The sequence below is a fragment of the Pithys albifrons genome, chromosome 10 (assembly GCF_047495875.1).
Source record: "Pithys albifrons albifrons isolate INPA30051 chromosome 10, PitAlb_v1, whole genome shotgun sequence".
NCBI lineage: Eukaryota > Metazoa > Chordata > Aves > Passeriformes > Thamnophilidae > Pithys > Pithys albifrons.
Window position 1 is genome coordinate 8,619,978 of NC_092467.1, and position 25,295 is coordinate 8,645,272.

General features: G+C 42.4%; 1 protein-coding gene across 2 annotated transcripts in view; it reads left to right on the plus strand.

Annotated features, from left to right (window-relative positions):
• DNM3 (dynamin 3) overlaps positions 1-25,295 on the plus strand; it is a 174,187-nt gene that overhangs the window by 90,824 nt on the left and 58,068 nt on the right. For both annotated transcript variants that reach the window (XM_071564770.1, XM_071564769.1), the window contains one exon: positions 16,494-16,603. In XM_071564770.1, the coding sequence (XP_071420871.1) occupies positions 16,494-16,603 (110 nt within the window). The remainder of the gene's footprint in view (positions 1-16,493; positions 16,604-25,295) is intronic.

Sequence of the window (25,295 nt, forward strand, 5' to 3'; positions counted from 1 at the left end):
CCACACTGCAGAGCAGAGCGAGTGCCTTTAGGCATCTGAGGTCAAAATGTGGGCAAGGACACTCCAGGCATTTATAGTTGTATTTTCTCCCTGCTTACAAAACAAAATTACTCAACAGTTTGGGGGTAGTTTATATAGTGAGCTTAATTTGGGGATAACCAACACTTTATTGGAACAAGTTAGAAGAAGCTTAGACTTCTAAGTTCTTTATTATTTCCATAATGACCTTCCTTGCTGTGTGCAGTGCAGAAGTTCCTACAGCCTTCATGTGAGACACATGAAATGATGCTTTTCTGCAAATCGTTTGCTACTGAAATGATGGACCAACACCCCGCTCTGCCAAATGGAAAAGATGAGCGGCCACTGCTGGGCCAGGCTGGTACCCAGCCAGGAGGGGATAAAGGAAGGCGTGGTGCTTGATTTCCCAGAGTCTTGAGCCCTTTGTTTTTGGAGCAGACCCAGATGTTGGCCTTGTCAATGGAAGATGGAGGTGCCTCTGTGGATTAATCTCCTGCTCAGCTGGTCTTGCCCCTGGTCTCTGGGTTTGGTTTGTACTCGCAGTTCGTTCCGTAGAGTGGCTGTTCTCATGGTGGGGAAGCACAGGGTGCTGGTGCCTTCAGCCCACATGGATAAGAAGTTGCTACTCATTCCTGGTAAACTGAGTTTTTTAGTTCTGTTGTTAGAGCCCTTGTCTCATGTCCCTGTCTCAAGCACCTCTGCCAAGCTGTGTCTGACACACACCCCGAGCACCGTCCTGAGGAACGTGGCACAGGAGCTGCGACTTGGAAAAAGCAGTTTGGGAGGGAAGGAGTTGGTGGATGCAGGCCTGGAATATACCAAATTGTCTGCACTGGGGTAGAGCAGAGAGGAAAAGAGAATGTGCTTAAAATACAAAAACACTTGAGAATGTCAGGCTGTGTTTTTGGTGAAGGTTGTGTGTTGTCTCGTGTAGCAGAGCTGATGGTTGCAGTGTAAATAACAGAGTAAGAGTAGGGCTTAGTTCCAAGCAGCTCTTATGCTTTTTAAGTTGCGTTTGCTGTTTTATTTCCTCTATGTAATTTAGATAAGAGGTTTACACACATCAGTTGCAGAATTTTTACTCTTAAGACTTTAGGCTGTTGATTCAAAACCGAGAGAACTGAGAGAATGGAGTGGGGACTTGACTGAACTTTGCACTGTATGTGAGTGCTTAATTTTCTTTAACTTGATTTTATTTTCCTGATATCTAACTGCAATAGTTTTACTGCTTCTTAGACTTTTTAGTGAAGAGTCATGTAAAAGAAGAATTGAACACTGAATCTTTTTCAGCATTGCCTATTGATGTGTTTTCCTTTCAACCAAGCAGTCAGTTTTTTCCACAATGTCTCTTTTAGTTAAAACATCTCATTAAGTCCTATACCCTGAATCTCTATAGAGATCAATGAAAGTTCTTGTGATGGTGATGATGCTCTTTGTTCCTCATTTGCCTTTGGGAACATTCTGTTGGCTTCTATTCTGTGACTGTTCTGTGTTGTGCCAACCCCACACCAATACATGTGCTTTTGATATGACAGATGACGCTTCTGCAATTATGTTCTGTCTGGCTTCCTAAACAACAGTATAAAGATATGTTGGCTTTCCAGATGAATTATAGCATCAGCTCTCTGTTAGATCAATTAAGTAATTTTGATTCTGTATTGAAAATTTCTAGTTTTTCCTGTTTATTTTGTGTGCCATTAGTAAGTCAGTCCATAGATATTTTAGATACCTGTGCAGCAGTTTCTTCCATAACCTTTTTGTAACCATATTGCCATCTCTGCAGCCTCTTCTCCAGGTCAGTGCGCTGGGTCTTTTTTCTTTGAGATATTCTGAACTACTTTAAAGTCATCCTCATTAGATTCTTCTCCACCCCAGAGCCACCTCCCCTTTAGGACATGGATAGACAGGGGACACGTTGTCATTCTGTATTTAACAGCTCTCGTTGAATGAGTCCAGAGGATGCCATGAAGATGCTCAGAGGGCTGGAGCACCTCCTCCTTGAGAACAGGCTGAGACAGTTGGGATTGTTCATCCTGGAGAAGAGAATGCTCCAGTGAGATCTTAGAGCACATTCCAATATCTAAAGGGGCTCCTGAAGAGCTGATGAGGGACTTTGGACAAGGCCAGGGAGTGGCAGAACGAGGGGCAACGGTTTTAAACTGAAAGGGGGTAAGTTTAGATTAAATATTAGGAAGGAATTCTTCCCTGTGAGGGTGGTGAGGCCCTGGCACAGGGTGCCCAGAGAAGCCGTGGCTGCCCCATCCCTGGAAGTGTCCAAGGCCAGGCTGGACAGGGCTTGGAGCACCCTGAGATAGTGGAAGGTTTCCCTCCCCGTGGCAGGGGTTGTGGAATGAGGTGAGCTTTAAACTCCCTTTCCAAGCCAAACTCTTCTGTGATTTGATATTTTCTTTTGAAGAAGTTTGGGGGCAGTGAGAGGGAGAGTGTGTGTGAAGGCAGTGAAGATTTTCTTAAACTGCAGAGAAAGTTGAGCACTTGCAGCCTAATTTAAATTAATTAAATGTGTGCTTATGAAACTCAGCACCTGACATGAGTCAACTTTTGTGCTAAGTGATCCAAATAATGAAATAATAAAGATCTTTATGTTGTTTAAGCAGAGGGAATTTAGAATCCAACGGTAATTAGAGTATAATTATTTTAGATTAAGGGGCATATGCCTGTTACTGTATATAAAATTTTCCTCCTTATCAGTGAGGAAATGAAAATTCTATGATGTGCTTCTCATAAAGGTGATTTTGTGTCCTGGTGTTCTGAAATGGTCTGGGATTTTGTTTATGCCTGCAGAAAATATCAGAGGTCTCTGTGCTCACATCTTGTCTTACCTGTAAGGAGAAGGCAGAGTCAGTTTTGTGAGAGTGCACCATGTGCTTTCCCTCTCTCTACGAGCAGTGACCTTCTCTGCCAAGGCACCAAGAGCAGTGAGTGCTCTTTGTCCACATCCACTCTCTGGCCAGAGTTGTCTTTCCGTTTCTGTGGTTCCCAACTTGAAAAGCACTTCCAAACGTCTTTAGCAGGAGCTGTGGAGAAGAAGGGGGAAATGGAAGTGAGTGTAAGAAAAACAAGGGGCTGGGGGCTCACCTGTAAAGGCTCTGAGCAGCTGCCAGATGAATTGGATTTTAATCTCTAGTTTCGTGTCCTTAGACTAAACTGTGTTTTCCCCCTGTCTGAAGTAGGTTCTCCCCCTCCCCATTTCTGAAGTGCAGTTTCAGGGCAGATTGAAATGTATTTGAGGTGTTTTGTTGCCATTGGGGAATGTGAATTTCTTTTAACTGTAAATTTTTCAGGCTTAAACCACTTGTTTTTGGGAGAGTTTTTTTCTTTTTTGAGTAATGGCAATTAGTTTTTTAATTTATTTTATTTAAATATACATAAATTTAGCCTTGTCTATTGCCATGTACTTTTTTCCTGGGAATTACTGGTAATTATATAGTTTGGTAAAGTATTAGTATAAAACCCTCATTATTTCAAGCTATGTCAGTATAATTTATTATTAGACATTTAAAACAAATCCAAACTGGTAGACAATCTAGTTTTTGTAACCTTGGGAATGTCCTCAGAGGAGCATGGAATGTTATTTCAGCAAAACAAATTAATTGAGACAATAATTAAAATATACATTTAACTTGGGTAATGTGAGTGCAAAAAACGGATTACAGAAAATTGAATTGCTGAATATGATGTTTCAATAGCTCTTGGGCAGAATTAGAATATTTTTTAATGAATGCTTTGTTTCAGTGTTTTATTTCAATACTTTTGAGGCTTTTGGAGGGAAGAGGGGAGCTAACTGAAATGTTTTCTTTGCTTTACATTGTATTTTTTTAAATTGTGTTGCATGGACAACTTTGCAATAAGCTGTTCCTCTCCACTTTGACTGTCCTCAGAAAAAAAAGAGCAGAAAGAACATTTGTCTAAAATGTTCCTTATTACTTTAGAGCATTTAAATGTTGACCTCTGATAATAGAACTAACTGTGTGTGAAATGAGCTTATTGAGAGCTAATAAGATGGTTTATACCAGTAAGGCTTAGTTGTATGAATTCAGTTTTTGGACTCAATCCTAGAACGAATTTATTTGTGGAAAAGGATACACTTGGGAGTTTGATAGTTTGTTTCACTGTTGCAGGTTCCTTACTGGAGTCTGAGTTTGTACGTGTATTTGTAAGGTCATTGTCTTGTTTTCACGTGGATTTTTGTTGTCCCCGTGCAGCTTTCCCATGGAAACCCCCTCCGTGTGCTGGTGTTGGAGAGCAGTTGTTTGTAACTCTTTCTTTCAGCAGCAGTTCCTTGTTGGTTGCAGGATCTGTGAGAGCCAATGACACCGAGGAGTAATGGAGTGTATCTTTCAAAGCACAAGTAACGAGTAATAGGAGTGTTTTGACATCGTGTTTAAAGAAAAAAAAAAGTCATGGAATTTGGTTTCCTGCCCAGAACTTTGACTGACTGTCTGGGAATTCAGTGCCGTGTGTCAGTGTTGTGTAGAATTAATGTACGTACTTTGGAGTGACTCTTTACAAACGTAATAGTGTCCTACAAATTTAGGGGCAGTGAATTGGTAGTCTCCAATATTTTGAGTCAGCGTTGATGAAGACTTGCATTGTGGAGGAAGTGCTGTGTTTCCTAGTAAATATTCCATTTTCTCCCAGAGAACCAGCAGCTCAACTTTCCTGTCTGTAGTACAACTGTATACTACAAAATTTCAACATTTTTGCAGGCGTTTCAGCTCTCAGAGTTCAGGACACCTTTATTATTGTCTTCTGTATTTGCAGTAATGTGGTTACCTCTTGCATTACCATCACTTGTTTAGAGTTCTTAAACTCCTGGAGACTCCCTAAGCCATTGCACATTTCACAGGCTCTTAGCTGAGGTTAACCATGTGCAGCCAGTGCTGCTGGAGCAAACATTCACACCTTGGTTTTGAATCTGTGAAAACATTATTTTCATAATATCACTTCACTAGCAATATCTATCTAAGCTGCACACTGCACATGTTTAGGGCATGATGAAGACAGGTCTTACATCTATTTGGATCATTGGTTAGAGGCTTTTTTCCTTGGGAGGGAGATCCTTCCCTAATTGTGCTCCTAGGGAGTCCAACTGACAGTATCTTAACAAAGATGATTAAGTAAATGCAGGCGTTTGTCATCTTAACACAACTCCTGGTCTATACAATGGTGTATTCAGTCTGTGTTTTCTTCCCTGAGCAAACAGCATGGAATGAAAGAGGGTGTTAGGTATGAATCAGAGTAATACTTGATTGCAGGAATCCAGACATGGGAGAACTGGAATTCTTTAAAGATGATGTTATTTTATACAGAGGAGAAATGACATATTTTTAAATGTCATTGCAAGAAAAGATAAGGTTTGGTGTTAGTCTGGATTGGAAGAGGTATGGAGAAAAGTAGGAAAACAATTAAAAATATTTTTTATTTTTTTAGTAAGGTTGTTATTTTGTGGTAGCCAGGGAATATATCTGCAAGAATCTTCATTGGGCAGTTCCTGAAGACCTCATCCACCATGCAGAAGAAAGGGAAATGCCTCCTTCTGCCAAGTGCTGGGACTCCTGAGAGATGAGGATGTGCTCTGGTTGACTGAGAGCCTGTTGCTCCTTTGCTAAAAATTAATCTGGCAGCCAGAAGCATCACAGATGTTGTTTTCTGACTCGAACACCCCACTCCCCCTGTGCCCTCACAGTGGCAGTCCAGCTTTGTTCCCAGCTCTGGGCTGTGACAGGGCACGATCTGCCTCTGTGTGTCAGAGCAGAAGCCTCTGGCTGTCACCTCCAGGGTGGGGAAACTGCCTGAAGATGTGCTGTGATGCAGAGTGTTTAATGTGCCTGTTTCTTAGCTGTGTGCTCTGCCCTGCTGGCTGCAGGCATGGCTATGGATGGTGTGTTGGCATGGTGTGCTCTGGGCCTGTGGGAGAGCTGCTGGCAGTGCCAAGGATTGGCAGTATCTGTGGCTTTGGTAGTACAGGTGTTGTCCTGTCGCTGTGGTTCAGCAGGGCCACGAGGGTGAGCTTGTGTGGAGCTCACAGAGGTGTCTGTCAATGAAGTAACCAAGTTCTGCTATCACGCAAGAGGGCAACGATAACACTTGAACAGTCCATGGTTATTCCTTCCAGAGGTGCTGCTGTAGCTCCCCCAAGCTGTGGTACCTCCTGCTGACACCTGCCTGAGTTCACCATGGCATTTAAAGGGAGCAACATGGCCAAGGCAGTACTTTGTCCCTGTTTCAGGTGTGTGCTGTATGTTTGACACACTTTTCCCTTAGGGTGGTGCTGGAGCAGGACCTCTGTTTTCTGTATTCTAGGTGAGCAGCACATTGCAATGATTAGCAACGTGTCCAGTGTCTTTCATGGTGCACAAAACAATGTGCTGTTACCAGCAAAGAGCTGCCTGGGGGCGAGCAACACTTGAACATTTTAATTGAATATGCAGTGCCTGCAGATTTAAACTACCATAATTGACATAATCCTGGTGGTAGGAGTCAGTGGTAGAGTAGCACTGCCTGACACCTTGCAGTCACTTTTTTAATGACAGAAGCTGTGCTGGAGCAAGTCCAGAGAAGGGCAGCAGTGCTGGAGGAGGTCTGGAGCTCAGGTCTGGTGAGAAATGGCTGAGGGAACTGGGAGGGCTCAGCCTGGAGGAAGAGGCTCAGGGGTGACTTTATTGCTCTCTACAGCTCCCTGACAGGAAGTTGTAGCCAGGTGGGGATGGGTCTCTTCTTCCAGGTAACAAGTAACAGAACAAGAGGAAATGGCCTCAAGTTGCACAAGGGGAAATTTAGTTTGGATGTTAGGGAAAATTTCTTTTTTCTTGGTTGTTCTACTAACCTTTTGTTCTCTGTTCCCAGGCCCATGTTTGTCAGGTTCCTTTTTCTGAGCTGAGTTATTGTTCAGGGTTTGCTGTGATGGAATCTGCAATCCCCACTCACATTTCAGTACCTGCTGGCACAGGTGATGTGCATTCAGAAGCAGCTTCTGTCTTTAGTTACAGAGCAGAGACAAGGTCAGTCTGAGGAGCAGCTTTGGCTCTGAGCTTCAGGAGTGTTTCAGTCTGGGACACCTTCATGGAAACAGTCTTTTCCTGATGATATTTCTAGGGAGATTTCAGTCTAATAGCTATTAATTTCCAAGGACAGAGGCTTGCAGGTTTTTCCTAAACCTCACTTTAATTATTTTAGGATATCTTTTGTCAAATTCTGAGACACATCTCTTGAAGATTTGATGGCATTATTTCACTTAACATTTGAAAGTAGTGTTCTTTATATAAAGCAGAAACAGTGCTTAGTGATCATGGTGTGTTCAGTTTTCTTTGTTGTTTTAATACAGGAACATCACAGAGCTAGTTATTGTACAAAAAACCCCAGAAATGTTGCAGGTGGTTTTCTCACTTTTTTCCTTGTAATTCAACAGTTTTTCTTTGATGAAATTAAGAAGCTAGGGAATATTTGTACATACTATGAAGAGCAGGGGAGGAGATAACTTCAGACAGTTGTCTCAGAAGTTAATGTTTTCCATGATCCAAGTATCTTGGCTTGATTAAAGAAAAAAAGAAAAAATGAAAGAAAAAATCTGAAGTGTACCCTTTTAAAAAATGCTGCTATAAAAAAAATAAAAAGGAGGGGTGATGGGGGAGAAGTCTTGACACCAGAAGCTCTGTCACAGCAGAGTTTCTCTCGGATGTCTGGAAAAAGTCTTATACTTCTGGGATGCTTTCCAAAATATTTTCAGTGACCATTGCCACAGGCGTGAACTTCTTAATGCATTTTGCAGTAATCTCCACCACAGTGAAATTGATTACTGTCTGAAAGCTTTTAATGATAACAAGCAAGTAGGGCAGTATAAATGCCACGAACTAATTTGCCTGTGTGCATTATGTTGCATCTTCAGGAGTCTTGCAGACACAGATGTGTCGCCTCAGGAAAATCCTGCTTAAAGTTTTGGACGAAATTATGTAATTGCAAATTTGTCATTTTCATTCTAGTAAAAGGGTTTTCTTCTCCTTGCACACAAAGGATGTGGCATCTCTCCAGACACTTCAGTTAGTACCCAGAGAAAGGTATTTGGTGGCTTCCTGAGTTTGAGCTTTTCTGGGATCCAGTGTATAGAAACTGAAATGCGTACAAAAACTGTAGGAGCTTTAAGAAATACCTTTGCAGCAGAAAATGAGGATGCTGTACCAAAAGTGCATCTTCTTTGTGTGCCTAACAGGGAAATTCAGGAGACATATAAATGTGAGGTTCTCTTTCTATGTACAATATAAGGGAATGCAGGGAGCTGAAAATACAGTTCAGCTTACTGTTTTTTTCCGTATTATCTTAGTATTCCTAATGCAAGAGATCGTTAGAACTGGGGAAGTTTGACCATCATTCTCGAGGCTGAAATCTGAGCTGTGCTTCCATTTGAAGAGAATAGGTTTTAAGAATTCTGTTTTTTCTCTAAATAATAAAAATCCCACCAGTAAAACTTATGTGTGTGTACATATATAAAAATATTTTTATACACACACACAGGCAGGTGTAATAAACAGAATTGTAAAGAGCATGAATGAAAAGCCATACACAACTGGAGAGCCGAGTCTCGCAGCCCCGGGCGTGTCACAGAGTCACAGACTAGTCTGAGTTGGAAGGACCCACAAGGATCATCGAGTCCAACTCCTAAGTCAATGGCCCACACAGGGGATTGAACCCCTGACCTTGGCATTATTACTACCAAGTTTAAACCAGTGTCGTTGTCCCTCTGTGCCCTCTGCCAGCACAGACATCCTGTACCAGAGCCCTCCAGCTTCCACTATGGCTCCACAAACCCCTGTGGTTGTTGGATCATCTGCACTGGGTGAAGAGTGAAAAACAAAACCGTGAGCACCAGTAGAGAAAAACAAGCTGTCCAAAGCAGGCTGCATTGCAATGGATAAAAAGGTCAAAAGATACTTCTTCCCCCCCTCTACCTTCGGGTCAGCCACTGGATGCATCCAGCAGAATTTTTCCGGACTGTCACTGGTTCATCACTCAGGACTTTCTCTCAATTTTAAATGCCAGCACCACTTCAGAAGAATTGCTGGCTTCTTTCCCAGACAAGATTTCCCAAATTCAAAATGACCTTTCAAGATCCTGACTAATAGGAGCTAAACAGAGATTTCCTCTTCATCAGACCCTTTCTCAGATTGATCCTTTTACTGACAGCACAGACCAGTGAAAGACCAGTCCTTCACTTGTGATAATAAACACCTCTTTTGGAGAGGGGCGGTCCTAAATCACATGGAATTTTTTATATATTCCACAAACTGTTACCCTTCTGTTTGATGCACTGATTATGTAAAGGTACAGTGAGTACCAGTGAAATTACTGAGTTTCTTTTATTGTTTTTTATTTAATCCAACCTTTCAGGCTCTGTGCTAATGCAGTGGGATGCCTGCTTAGCCACCTCATTACTGAGGGCAGTGAGAGATGGACAGTGGAAAAGATGTTTATGTGGGTGCCAGGTGGCCAAGAAGGCCAATGGAATCCTGTCCTGTGTCAAAAATAGTGTGGCCAGCAGGCCCAGGGCAGCGACCCTTCCCCTGTACTCTGCGTTGGTGAGGCCACATCTTGAGTGTTGTGTTCAGTTCTGGGCCCCTCAGTTCAGGAAAGAGATTGAGGGGCTGGAGTGGGGCCAGAGAAGAGCAACGAGGCTGGAGAAGGGACTGGAGCACAAGTGCTGTGGGGAGAGGCTGAGGGAGCTGGGGGTGTTTAGCCTGGAGAAGAGGAGGCTCAGAGGTGACCTCAGCACTGTCTAGAATTGCCTGAAGGGAAGTTCCAGCCAGGTGGGGATTGATCTCTTCTCCCAGGCACTCAGCAATAGGACAAGGGGGCACGGGCTCAAGCTCTGCCAGGGGAAATTGAAGTTGGAGATCAGAAAAAAATTCTTTGCAGAGAGAGTGCTCAGGCATTGGAATGGGCTGCCCAGAGAGGGGGTGGATTCCCCATCCCTGGAGGTTTTTAAACTGAGATTGGCTGTGGCACTGAGTGCCATGATCTGGTAAAGGGAGTGGAGTTGGACCAAGGGTTGGACTTGATGATCTCGGAGGTCTTTTCCAACCCAATCGATTCTGTGATTCTATAACATGGGCACTGCTGTGCAGACAGCACCCCTTGGAGCTGCCCTGGGGCAGCAGGTTTGTCAGCTCCCACTCCAGGGGCAGCTCGGGCACTCAGCAGAGCACTCCGTAATGTTTCTGTGGCAAGGAGGAGGAGGAATATGGGGCTATCCAGCTCAGAGCAGATGGGTGTGAGGTTTTGCTCTGTGTGTGCTGCAGGAATGCAAGCGGCAACTTCAGCTCCCTGGAAACCCTCAGTTAAACTTGGAAACCTGTGCTGCAAAATAGTGATGTACAGCCAGCCCGTATTTCTTTCTGGGAAAGCTTTAAGTGTAGCAGGATACTAAAGTGCTTTTAAGAAAGACAACAGTGGTTGTTTGTTAAAAGGATGGAGGATTTCAAATATGGAGTTGTGAACTCTTGTGGTTCTATTCCTGACGAAGTTTGGGCGGAAGGAAGGTGCAGAAACAAATATAATACTGGTTCTTATGAGAGAAAAACACTGTGGGAAATGAATGATCAGATCAGACTAAGGACTGATTTAACTTGAGCATTGAGTTTAGTCCCATAGTTGAATTCAGAAGAAACAACAGAGATATGAACAAGCCTCTGAAATTTTTTTTTAAATAAGTTGTGGGAAAAGATACCAAAAGATTGGGAAAAAAATGCAAGTGCCAGAAATGTGCATCATTACCTAGAAAACGTAGTAAAAATGCAAAATATCAGAAGATAATAACTGAAACCTGAAATAGCTTGATTCTGTCATCAGGTCTATCCTTTTTAGCTGCAGTTTCAGTTTTGATTTGTAAGAAACTCACCATTTCAACCATGGCGAAAGATAAAGACTTTTAACACTGAAGGAATATAAGGTTTGGTATTTGTGCTCTGTGCCGTGTGCTCTGTTCTTCCAACAGTCTGGCTTATCACCCTGAGCCATTGTCACATTTTTGTCTTGAGATTTTCATTTTGGAGTTGCCTGCAGAGGACTAGAGGGAGAGAGAGGTGCATAGATGGAAGAAACATGTTCTTCTCATCTCCAACTTCCTGAGCATTCTTTTACTGTGCTTTTCATAAAAACATTAGAATATTTATGTATGCATTGTTTTCTGTTAAAGCAGCTCCTTCTTCATTTTTTAGACATGTTAGAATTATGTTTTATACAGCTGTATCCAGGAGCACGTTCAGGCCTGAATCCCACACTGCGAAGTTGTCTCTAATAAAATAACTGTCTTTGTTTTTCTTCAAAATTTTGCAGTGATGTGTGAGAACCTCAGGCCTCGTTTTTCAGAGTGTGCTTTAAAGCCAAGTGTGGTGGAGCAGAGGCCATTGTGAAGATGCTGTGTGGCTTTCTCAACCAAGAGAGAAATACGAGCTTAAATAGAAGCACAGTCAAATTCTCTTGGGTATATTAAGACTATGGTTAACTCTTGGCTATTGATTTAAAGGTATTACTATAAAGGTTGGTTTGAGGCATCTTAATAGTTTGCTCTTTGATCAAAGTAGACTAGCAGTGCCAGTGAGAGCTCCTGGGTGTAAACAAGTCTGAGCCATTTCAGGAGTAAACAGGCATAGACCACCAGCATTTCCTTAAACTTCCTATTATTTTGCTTCTTCTTTCTTTAATATGGATCACTCTGGCTCAGGAGGTTCACAAGGCACTGCTTCTTGTGTCTCTGTAAAATGTGTGTGCTGATCTGGCCATACACAATAGTAGAGTACGATAGAACGTCTTTCTTTGGGGCTTTTCTGCCTCTGCTGCTGTAACTGCTTTGCCAGACAGTTGCTTGGCTTTGATGTTCCACCTGAACGTTGTAGTGCCCTGATTGCAGGACTCCTTCACCGTGCCCTACCACCAGCAGCTGCTGGCAGAAGCAAGGTCAAGCACGGTGCCTGGGAGTCAGGTCAGTATTAGCCCTGAGTTATTAATGTGCAAAGAAATGCAGAGACTAGGACCGTGTTGGTCTGAAAAGCTAGTTCAGAGGCAGAAATGCCAACCTTTTTCTCTGCTATTCCCAAGATTTATTTCAAGGCTGTCCTTCTTCGGTTTATGATTTTAAGGCAGTTCACTGTTCTGCCTCATTAATACCTAATTCTTGCCAATGCCTCATATTAATGGCAGGGGCATTTTGTGGATACCCACACTGGGTCTCAGTAAACACTCTTGGGATTTGTACTTTCAGTACAAAAGATGCAGAGGGTGAATCCTGCTGTAAACCTGCAGTTGTGCCAACTGTTCCGGTGTGACCTGCTCTTTCAGATGGGAGCTTGGTTTCTTTGAACTTGTGGCCCCCCCAGTCTGCATAGACAGGTTTTGGTTGGTGTCATGACCCTCCATTTGGAAGCTGATGTTCTAAAAAGCTTCAGGAAGGGGTGAACAGTCCGGCCCAGTTCTCCTTGATGTGACCAAACGTGTGATTAGGCTGAACTTGGGCTCAGACCTGCCCTTCAGAATCTGAGTATTGTACATTTGAATTGTCCTGCATGAACTTTTCTGCAGTTCTCTTGGGGAGTAGAGTCTGTCCTGCAGTGGCTGCTGTACTGTAGCCATCCCCAAGTGACAAATGAGAATCATCTCTGGTAACTGGAAGAAGCTGAAGTAGTTTAACTATCTCCTTTCTTTGAAGCATATTCTCTTCCCCTTATCATCCAGTCAGCTGACATTGTGTCTGAGGTCTCTTCTGCTGTTCTGACTGAGCCTGAAAGTTCCAAAAGCAGAGAAAGCTTTTTGAAGCGGTTTCTGCCCCTGTCTGAAAATGCAGTGGAGTTCATTAGCCTGGAAGTGCTGGCTGAGACCCTGCTGGGGGAAGGGGAGCTGCTGTTGTGTTTTTTGTATCCCTTGTGCCATTTTGGACTTGAGCAGTATTTATTTTTAGTACATTTAAACACTGCAGAAGGAAGGGGCAGTTGTAATATGTCATATTTACATCATGCTGTCAGTTCCTGGCACTCACTTGCCTGTCGGAGAACAGAACTAGTCCATTAAGGATGTGAGTGCTCCTTCAGCCCAGGGGTGGTGAAACATCGTCTCCAGGGTGGGAAGGCCTCCCCAGGCCAGCAGGTTCGTTTGTTTTCCTAAGGTGGAGTATGGGGAATTTTTTTTCATGTCACAGGAACAGGAATGGGCCTTGCTGCCTCCCACTTTTTCCTTCTTCTCCTCTACTCTGGAAAAAGAGAGGCAAAGTCTCTACATGAGATCAGCATGTGCTGGTTTTTCCCCTCATGTCACGCTTAAATTCTCTGCCCCATTATAAAAATAAAAATCTATAAATAAGAAAGAACAAATGCTGAGGGGGACAAACTGGACCCACAGTTATGTGCATGCAGTCACTCGTAGAAGGGTGCCTAGCCCCATTCCTGCCAGGCCTCCTGCATTCCCTCTTTCCAGCCCTACATGCACAGACAACCCTGCCTGCAGCTTTTTTTGCCCTACCATAACATACTATTTATTAATTGAGCTTAGGCTGAAATGTTGAATTTGCTTGTCTGCCATGTATGTATATTTTCTCCCACATTGGAATAGGGAATTTGCCATGAGTTTTGCTGCCACACTTGCCTTTCACAGCAATACCTTTCTCCTGGAATTAAGCAGCATTTAGCTGTGATCTTTCACATGTGACATTCTGTCTCTGCCTGGAGCACAGGCACCCTGTGATTTCACTTTCTTGGAAACTGTCCTGTCTCAGCATGTGGGTAGGAGGCCGTGTAAATAAATACCAACCACTTCTTAGCCTTCAGTAGGCATTTCCTTTTTCCTGGTGGCTGCAGAAGAAACACTTTCTCACAGTTTGGCATCAAACATTTATAAAACTTTCCTGCTTGTGGATTTTTTGTTTAGACAGTCAGATTCTTGGTATAGTTTTTTCATCAATTTCTATTTTTGTGCATCTGTGGTCACTTGGTTTGTCAGTAAACAATGTCTGTCAGAGCAAACACTTCATCAGAAACATCTTAAATTTTTAGTGATTTAATATTAAATCATTATAAGTATATTCTATAATACTGAAAGGTAAGTTTTAAGTAATAAAAATTAAGCTTATCTGGGTGTTTTTTCCTTAGTTATGATGGAATAAATCTGCCCAAATGCAGTATTTCTGCCCCAAATATTTATAACCTGTATTACATTTTTGAAATAGCATACAAAGTGTCTTACACTGTCATCCAATCAAGTTTTCGATTGAAAAAAACCTCTTGCTTTTAATACTAAGTTTAATGTGTTCTCCTGAATTTCTGAACTAGAATGTTTTCCCAGTGCATGTCACTTTGGCAAACACGTTGTTACCTTTTAAATGCTCTCAGCACTGTTTAGGAAATAAGTTTATAGTAACAAAACAGATCTTTACAATAAGAAATCAATATTAGAAGGCAGTGTACTCTAATTTTCATACATAAATATCTGATCTGTATGTTCTTTATGTAGTGTCATTTACTATTATTTATTTTTATTGGCAAATTACGAGTTTACTTTGCTTACTTTTATTTCTATCAGTGGTAAGTCACTGAATGGATGATGGTGCACTGTCCTTTCAGGGACAGCCCCAAAGCTTCAGAGAATGTCTGTTCCCTGGAGGCAGAATACAGATAAGAACTGTGATAAACAGCTGTAGACTGGCACAGAACTGGTCTTCTTCCTGGCAGTTGTTGGATGAGAGAGTGAAGAATACACATATGTATAATCTGTTGTGGGTAATAATTTCTAGGATGGCTCAGTCAGAGGCAATTTGAAAATCCATCAGATACTTTTTTGTGTAATACACTGAAATGGATAACTTTTGGATTCAGAAAACAAGCCAGTAGGAACCAGGCTTTTCCAGAAGGCTTTTGAAATATGCTTTTTCCTCTGCTGAGGCCTGGTGTGAGGCTGTCTAGGAAAGTGAGCTGTTACTGGATGTGTCACCGTATTTTTATAGTTTCACTCTTAGGGCCTTTCTCGTCCAGTTTAGTTGTGCAATCTGCTGAAGGTTGGCCAAGTTGAATTGCATCTGCCCTCCCAGAACACACAGCCTGGCGAGGCCTTCCTCCAGTTCTGTGCACTGGGAGTGACTCTGGTGTGTTCCTACTGAGAAACACGAGCCCTGCTTTGCTTTGCCCCTCTGTCCCGTCCCATGGCACACAGCACACTGTTATCCCATGCATGTTTCTGTCTGGAGCAACCCCCAAAAGTGGATGTCCCAGTCCAGAATACTCCAGTGGTGCTGCACTTGTCTCCTGGCTGGGCAGAGACCAGCCAGCCTTGCCTCACCAGGGCAGGAAAGGGACTGGAAAGGAATCCCAACCTCTCCAGCTTTGGGGATATATTGAAATTCTGTAGAGTGTCAGGGAACCAAATTCATGGGAACCCCATTTAGTACCCACAGCACAAATTTCAAGGCATAAATCCACTCCCCCTCGATTCCTGCCATGGCAGTGGCACCAGCCCTAAAGGTACCTTAGTGGCTTTTAAGAGCTGTTGGACTGTGCCCTTGTCTGCAGTGACATCGTGGTGTGTGAGACCAGAATGAGGGTACTGAGCATGCAAATGTCACCCTCTGCTCTTTGGGTCACTTTTGTTTAGCATCAGCAAAGCAGATTGGAGGGGTTTGCTTTGGTTTATTGGTGCAAGGACTTCAAGGAAGATTAACAGTGGAAATAGCTAATAATCTAAGGGCCTTTTTGTTCTTACATCAGGAGTGTCACTAGTCCTTAATTGGAAGTGACAGGAAGGAAGAAAGTTAGAAAAGGTGAAATTGCAATGATTGTGCTGTAAATGAGGTTTGTGATGAAACTGCAAAAGGAGTTGGCAACAGGAAGAATGAGTGGATCATTCCTATTTGGAGAAATAAGCTGGTTAGATTAGGGTCTGATTTTGTTTGTAGATGGTACATATAAAACCTTGATAATGGTATGGATGGTGATTGATTTGTATGGGGTTTGTTTTTTCCCTGGAGGAATGAAAATTTACTTGTTGGGTCATCAAATGCCGCTCTAAATAATTAATAAAAATAATTCAAGGTGGAGATCAATTTCATGTTACTGATTGCTCCAGTTGCTGTATAGGTGTGGTAAAAGAGTTCTTGATTGATCAGACACCCTACACATCCGTTGTCTGACTCTTTCCTTTTTCGAATTTAGGGGAATAAAGAATAATAAATGTAGATGCTTATGTGTTTGAGGTGGAATATTTTTATTAAGAAACATTTTAAAAGGTTCAGTGAAGAACAGCACTGAAATTAAGGTTTCATTTCTCTTCCAGGTATGTCTATGATAGATGAGCAGACATTTGAATTTTGGGTATTTCCTAATGATAACAAATATACTAAGGTCATTACCAACTAAACAGAGCTTGATGAGACCAGGCTTTTTTGACACTTCTCACATAATGTTATTTCAATCTACTTTTTTTTCTAGGAAAAAGAGAAGAAATATATGCTTCCTTTGGACAACTTGAAAGTGCGAGATGTTGAAAAGAGCTTCATGTCCAGCAAACATATCTTTGCATTGTTTAACACGGAACAGAGGTAAGAAAATGTGCTGTTCTGCAGATACTTTTATAAAACTATTACCTAGCTGAGCATTTTAATACCTGTAAGTGCAGTTCTGGTATTTCCACCATGTTGAGTACAAGGATCTTGATATTCTTGATTTATCTGCTTCTTTGCTGTTGCATAACCATGGGATGAAAGCTCCAAGCTTCCATGGGGGGAAACAGCTCCATGATTAGTCATCTGGTTCTTCCATACAGCTGAATAATCATCTCCTGATCCTATTTTTGTTTTATTTGGCAATCACCTAAGCTTACCAAAATATTCATGACTTGTGTACCTTGTGACCAGATTCAGCTGGGGTAAATCACAAAAGTGTCATTGCTCTTCACTTTCTCCAGTGGAAAATCTTGCCTGTCTTTAATCTTGGGAGTCATTTGATTGTTTATTTGTATTCAAGCATTGCTGAATGGAGTGAATGCGATTCCTCCAGTTCCCCAATTAATAGAATCTTTGCTTTGTAGTTGCTGCCTCACACTTTTCCTTTCAGGCTCTGGTGTAAGTGGTGTGTGTGGTGCTCTTTTGGAATCTCCTCCTCATGCACAGCCAATTCAGATCACTGTGCACAAATAAGGCAAGGAAACATGGCAAGAGACATACAAGTGACCTGTAAATGTTTTTTACTGAGTTGCATGTGTACCTGGCTCAGTGGAATTGTGTTTCAGCAGATAAGGATTCCTCATCCCTGGAGGTTTTTAAACTGAGATTGGCCATGACACTGAGTGCCATGATCTGGTAAAGAGACTGGAATTGGACCAAGGGTTGGACTTGCTGATCTTGGAGGTCTTTTCCAACCCAATTGATTCTATGATTCTAAGGGGAAACAGATAAAGTGAATTGTAGGGGTAGCATGGGTAGATGCCTTTGTTTTCCTCTTCTCTGCCAAGTCTTTTCACACCTGCTTCTCCCTGACATCACCACCAAAGCTTAGCAATACCTTCAGATGTTCAGAATGATGAAGGCTGGATGTCCCCGCAGATCCAGCTGTTGTTGCTCCTGAACTGGCCAGAAATAGTGGCCAGAACTTTCAGAAGCGAGGAATGCCCCTCCCTCCTGCACGGCAAAAGCAAAGCGTGGGGTTTCTGGGCTGTTGGGTTTCTGCTGGCCCCAGAAATGGGAGATGCAACGTGAGTCTCACTGTGAACTGCCCAGGAAGGCTTTGCCTGGTGCGCTGCCACCTCAGCTGGTCTGCAGGGAGGTGCCCTTTGGAAGTGTGGCACACACATACTGGCTGGGAATAAGATTTCAAACACTTGACCACTTGCATTTCTGCAGCACAGAAAAAAAGCTTTGAAAAACTTGTTATGTTTTTAAAATCATATGTGAACTTCCAGATGCTGGAAAGGAATGTAATTCTGATGCTGCTGCTGTAGGTACGTGTGGATCATCCTGGTGTTGCACACACATCAGTCAGGGAAGGTGACTGTCCTGGTGGCTGATACCAGCTGTATTAATTTCCTTCCATGAGAAATTTGTTCGTTTTAGCTCACTGTTTCTGCTTTGGTTTGGCTAAAGGCTTTGAATATTATCATCATCTTAGATATTAATCACTGAACTGCTGTGAAAATCCAAGAGAAGCCTGTGTTTCCATTGGCAAGTTTGGGATTTATTTGGGTGTTACATAGCTGGACGTGCACATTTTCGCTTGATCTTCGTGCACAGTGGACAGCAAGGATTTCCAAATCAGATGGCTAAAATGTTTGCCATGTCTGTAATAGCCCCTCAGGGCTGTGACAGACCCTGCAGCCTCTGCAAGCTGCTCCAAAAACATCCTGGTATCTACAAGGGCATGTTAAGACATGAGGGCACAGCAATAAGATGACAAAATACCTTTGCCTTAGGAGGAGAGGCAGATCATGGAGACAGCCTTCCAGATTTACAGGAGGCAGAAGCTGGTTTTGAAGAAATATTTATTGAATTCTAATTGCAACAGCAATTTTGCTGTTACTGTAAACCAGATGATTTTTGATATTTCTGAAAGTCTGCCTTCTGGCACAAATTGGTGAAAACAAGATTAGTATCACTTTCCACTGTCTCCTAAATTCATAGATGTGTCAGCAGGAGCAGGAATATTGGTTCTCAAGTAGAGTGTTCTGGCTGGGGACTGTTCCCATCCCGGATTCTTAGGGAAACTGAAACAGGGAATTGATAAAGATACACTGAAATAAAGAGTTTTGTTTTACTCTATGGTAACCCATTGATTCTTGATTTCTGATGGAGGAGTGCATGTAAATTTGGTTGGCTTTTCAAAATTCATGTAAGAAACTAACTTAATTTCTGTTTGGAGGGGGGTTTTTTTGCTGGGAGGTGATGGAACGGTTATTTCTTTAATTAAAAAATCATTAGCAACTGAGAAAGAAATCAGGTTTCTTTCAAAGTTTACCCACTAAGGGTCCTGGTTATGGAACCATTTTGCTATTAAAGATGTAGATCGTTAAAGAACAAAGGCAAAATCATCTGTTCCAGCCTCCATGATAGCATGAAGATTATTCTGTATCTCTTGCCACCCCCTCCCACCCCTCATAATCTGCAGCATTATTTTTTTCTTGACTATGCAAACTTTCTTAATTTTCAATTAAGTTATTTTAATTTTCAAGCAAAATCCCTTTCAGAAAAGAATTTTAATCAGCCTGTTCTCTTTTTCATTCCCAGCCCTCATTGCATAGGTATTTGCTCCAGCCATATGTTTCTGATACTGTACATTTCAATAGTTTCCTGGATTATGCACTGCATTTTTTCCACTTATGAAAACCTTTCCAGCTCTGAAATATAGTTACCAGGAAAATACTCATTTCATTGCATAGAAGGAAAAACCATCTTGAGTTAGCTGAGACCTGGGGATAGATGCAGAAGGAAACTTAACAGTATCTGTCATTTTGATTTACTGCAGAAGTCAACAGTTCTCTGACAGGAATCAAATGTGACTCAGTAATATAGACTAAGTGGAGACTGTGACGATTGATTTCACAGTGAAGGTAAATTCTCATGAAATGAACATAATTGTGTGTTTATGAAAGGGCTGTGTTGTGAAATCATTATTTTCCTGTTACTTTCTAATTAAACTTAAAAAAAAAAAGGTGAGGGGGAAAAGGAAAACTCTTGGCCTGAAATAGATACAGTATTGCTTAAAGAACAGAGAGGTGGGGTTTATTTGGTTTTCAGCAAAATAATAACTTTAAAGTTTTTGAGCAGGCCATCTACTTAATTTATGGGCACTATGGAAGACCTTTGCAGATGGACTCCTCTAGTTTACTTACCTTAAAAGTGCTAGATATGAAGACAAAGTAAAGTAGAGTGAGTGCCCTGTGTTTCCTGGATCATTTTTGGCCATGTCCATCTACATGAGACTGCCTGTGAGCACCTGGAACTGAGCTGTGGGGTCAAGCAGGATGTGTCTAAACCTGAAGCTGTCAAGGAAGTGAGTGCTGCTTTGTGTTAACCATCTTTTCTCCTGCACAGTGAACTGCTGGCAAGCTTTGTTCAGACTGGAAAAGAGATCAAATGTATTAAAAGTATTTGAAAATAATTATACTGTAAGAAAAAAGAAGTTTGCAGCTACTGTAGAACATAACGTGAAGTTGTGTAGGTGTAGTCACTGATGGACTTTGTTAGGCAGAGCTAAATATGGAGGAGGGAGGATTTTGTCAGCATCTCTGCTCACATGCAGTACATTGAACTGTGAAGTCCTCACTGATGATCATTTAAGACTCTTGTGCAGAGTTCAGGAACAACAAAACAAATTCTGCTCATCTCAGAAAGTTTATTTCCTTATAGGATTTCATTCCAAACACTTTGTCAATTCCCCACATATTTCCTGCAAAAATTATTCACTGATCCGTGCCTTTTCTGTTACCTGAGTACTGTAACTTGGGACAAGAACTGTAGTGTTAAATATACCTCCCTTTGAGATCTGTGCAACAATTCCATCTCTCCCTAATTAAGAAGGGCAAGCAGTCATTAATTCTTATGATCTTGCCCCGCTGACTACAGGATCCACATGGCACTACTTCTGTAGATTCTGTTGTTCCAAAGTAATTTCTTGCCTTTGCAGTAGAGTAGTTGCATTTTTATGCTGATTTATTGGTTAATAAATTGTACTACTGTATTACAGCTCCATCTAAATGCTACTCCGCTTGTAAGTAAAGGAAAGCTGATGAGTAAAACAAGAAAAAACTGTCTTCATTTGCCAGAAGCAGAGAAAGAGCTTCCTTTCCACCTCTTCTCCAGCTCTGGAGAGATGAATTCTTTTCCTTTTGTGGGAGAAATGATTCTAGGCAAAGATTTTGGGGATTATAAATGGTAGTTGGCTGAAGAGTTTGTTGAGTTGGTGAATTTTCATGCCTTTCCTACCAATACTGGGAGCAGCACCCCTACAATGAGGAAATCACCTGGTGGGGAGTCCCTGATCAGTACTCTTTGTGTTTCTCCTCAGACTCATTCCTTCCCTGGGAGCCAAGGAAGCAGAACCAGAGTGTGCCATTCCCCCTTCCATGCAGAGGAAGATTCCCCCAGTTTTCCCGTCGCTCACTTCCCTGCCCAGCCGGGATCCAGATGACACCGAGTAATGGTGTTGCTTTCCCCTCCTGTGGTGGGGGGTGTGAGGAGCAAATCTAAAGCACAGAGCTCTTCCTTTCCTTTCTGTCCTCACAAAATAGGGTTCCTGAGAACAGAATGCCTTCAGTAATCATGAAGCAGTGGGACAGAACCTCCCATCCCTGCTCCAGACCTGCCTGTCTGGGGCGGGTTGGGTGTAGAAACAGATCCTTAATAGAATCATAGAATGGATTGGGTTGGAAAAGACCTCCAAGGTCATCAAATTCAGCCCTTGGTCCAACTCCACTCCCTTTACCAGATCATGGCACTCAGTGCCATGGCCAATCTCAGCTGAAAAACCTCCAGGGATGGGGAATCCACCCCCTCTCTGGGCAGGCCATTCCAATGCCTGAGCACTCTCTCTGCAAAGAATTTCTTTCTGATCTCCAATTTCCCCTGGCAGAGCTTGAGCCCATCGTGCCCCCTTGTCCTATTGCTGAGTGCCTGGGAGAAGAGACCAACCCCCACCTGGCTAGAACTTCCTTCAGGGAGTTCTAGACAGTGCTGAGGTCACCTCTGAGCCTCCTCTTCTCCAGGCTGAACACCCCCAGCTCCCTCAGCCTCTCCCCACAGCACTTGTGCTCCAGTCCCTTCTCCAGCCTCGTTGCTCTTCTCTGGCCCCGCTCCAGCCCCTCAATCTCTTTCCTGAACTGAGGGGCCCAGAACTGAACACAACACTCAAGGTGTGGCCTCACAAATGTGACAAACAGATCAATGTCCAGAGGAGACTGATCCAAAGGCAGCTCAGAGGGCACACAATAGGACTGCAAATAGAACTGCCAGATGATGAGTTTTAGCTACTGACTCCTGAGTACACTCTCTCTGTCAGGAGTCACATTGCACAAGACACTGTGTTGTCCCACAGGGGCCAGGAAAGCTCTCCGTGTGTGCTGAGAGAAGGTATGACTGTGATTGGGTGTGTGTTGCTCTAGAACAGGATGGAGCACAAGCTGTCTGTGGAACTCCAAATGCACTGGAGCTTGAAATACTGAATGTCTTGTTATGGGCAGTAACTGGTTAATGTTATCCATATATGAGGGAAATTGGGCAAGAGCCAAAATAAAGGCAACTAGTGAAAGCAGACTGGGTCAGAGGAGGTGTTGGATAGAAGCCAGGCTAAAGGAGAAAGCCTAAAATGAAATGTATGTTTAGTTACTGTTTTTGAATTACTCAGAAAGCTAAGCCCCAGGAAGAGCTGCACTGTAAGCTGTTCAGAGCCTCTCTGTTCGAAATGGAAGAAAGAGAATCTGTTTAATTAAAAAGCCCCACAAATTGAATCCAACAAAAAAAGCTGCAAACATTTCTAAACAAACTTCTAAGATGCTGGAAGAGTACAATATTTAAGAACAGGAAAAATATACAAACCTAAGGAATAGCTAGTTTTTATTCCCCAAGCCCATTCCATTAAGAAAGAAAAATAAAAGAAGAAAAAAGGAGAAAAAAAAGTATGGGTTTTTTTTCCTGGAATATTTTTTTTGTCATTATTGGCAAGTGCTCTTTGCATGACAGATAAAGGATAGTGTGGTGGATAGGTGGTGCAGGTATTGAGGTTCAGAACTGGTATTATTGAGCAAAAAGGGTTCCTGGGGAAAGGAAACAGCAGTGCCAAACCCATACCTTAACTATGAAAGTTGCACTGTATTTGAAGAAAATTCCCTAAGTGATTGTGTGGGATCTGACACGGGAGTGGTGCCCACCAGACACACGTGTGTGTGAGTGTAGGTAAGTCATGGGTGCTAAACCTGACCCAGCACAGCCTCACCCTCCTTGCCCACAGTGACCCTGTCTGGGTCCCACTGCCCCATCCAGGGAAGGGCAGGGCTGGGGCAGGAGCCGAGCCCACTCTGTGTGTGTGAGGGCCTGACAGCTCTGGGCAGCTTTTGTGTCTGTGTGGCCCCCAGGCAGGTTCCAGAACATGCTCCATCCCTCACCACGAAAGGCATCAAACCTTCTTCTCCAGGGAGTTATGGAATATTTTAGTGCCAGTCGCTGTTCCTGCTGCGGATTTTGGCCTCTGTGGTGTTAGTTTTGGCTGCATTTCTGCTCTGGGTTACACACAGGACTCAGGGTACCTCATTAGCAAGTCTTGTCTATGTACTGATCAGCAAATCATCTGTTCATTTCCACCTTAGGATTGTGTGGGTTCGTGTGTGCTTTGCATGTGTGAATTGACAAGTCGCTTATATTTGGTAGAGCATTCACATGAGTTTGGTGGCGAAATCCTGAAGTGTTAATTTCATGACATTGTCTCAGAGATTGTCTCTTTGGCTTTTCTGGATATGAAGAAAAAGAATCTTCAGAGACATGTGTAATTAATTTTAATTAGCATTCACATTGGAGTGGTCTGAAATGGTATGCCTTGATAGAAAATGTTAGTCATTGCTGTTAACTCAGAGCAGATGGCCATTTTTGTTCCTTCAGAATATATGATTTGCAGAGCTTCTGGTAGTGCTCTTCTGTTTGAAAAATAGTGTAGGTATTCAAACCAGCCATTGTGCATTTACAGGTGTCTCAAATGGTAGACTTAAGACCAATACTGAATAAGCAGAGTGTCGAAGTGGAGTTGCAGGTTGACTAAGTAGAGAACATACAGTTTCATCCAAGATTATCTTTCCTGATAGTTGGAGTATCTGTAGTCTGTTATTTTCTCTCATTTTAATTTTAGATGACTATTTATGAAACCCATATTCAATTTGATGTCAATTTCAGTCAAATAAGAAATACCTAAGAACTGAAACTTCTGTGTTTTTCATGGAATAAAATCGGGCCAATTTGCATTTGGTTCTAGATTTCTAATGTTCGTTTCAATTCTCCTTCCATTCTAATAAGAAGACCAGATGTTTACAAAAACCTATTTGAGACAAGCACAGCTTTTTGAAATCCTTGTAAAAGAATATATTCCTTTATCTTTTGTGTCAGTGTGACTGCTGAAGTTAAATGTGGGTTTGTGTTCTTTGTAGTATTGAAATAGTTTATAGGCCCAATTCTAGAAACTTTCACTAATATTCTTGCTCTGTAATGGCTGTCCTGTCTCCTCCCATATTGGCAAGAATAAATTCATTTTTCAATTAATCTTGATTGGTATTTTCTCTACATAAAAAGAAATATCATGCACACACAGTCCATCTCTGTCTACTGAAATGTTCCAGATCCAACACAATCCAAAAGCTGTCTATGCAAATGTTTAATATGTGGATATGAATTAATATATATGCACACATGTCAGTTGGTTTTGTAATGTGCCTGAAGTAATTGCCCTCAAAACCTTTTCAGGTTTGTTGGAGATAAATATTTAACCTTATCTTTGTGGTGAGACGTTGCAGGGGATACAATACACCTTGATGTCTGGCAGTGGTGTGTGCTGGGAGAGAGAGCAGCACTTCTGCTCTGCAGCCCCTGGAGAGGGAAACCCACTGGAACTGCTGCTGCAGCAACTGGAAAGTTCTTCCTTTGTGATTGTCAGTCCTGTGCTATTCACTGGTCTGGATTGCGTAGTTCTGCTGGTTCATAGGCAGTCAGGCCTTTCCTGTGCAGTGCTGACAGCCCAGGCTTCAGGGCTGGTGGAACAGAAATCTCAGTAACTTGCAGCTGGGCTCAGTCTTCAAACTTACCTGGCATTTCTCTGTTCCCTCTTGTACATTTTCAAATACCTTATTCCAGTCCTGTTAGGATTCCTTTGTGATGAGAGGAGTTAAAGGAATACCTGTGGGCAATGTAAAGGTCCTTTCTGCAAGGCCCTGGAATATCTGGGGGAAAGGAATGCAGTCTGCTGGAAACCAAGGTAATAACAAAGTGCAGAAGTTGTAGGGTGGACATAGTCACAGCTGGGTGTCTGCTGGGCATTGAAGTCATTGGCTTGGCCTGGAGAAGGCACGTCCTGGGTGTGGAACCATCCCATAATTGGAAATGGTGCTTTTAGTCCTATTGTTCATCTCCATAAACAATTATGTTGTATTTTTTCTGGAATGCAGTTCTATGTTGAGGTTTATCTATCTAGACTGTAATAAAATTTGCAGATAACAAATGGTAACCATTTGTATTTTTCATTCTGGAAAAGTGCAATATTGTGTTGGTT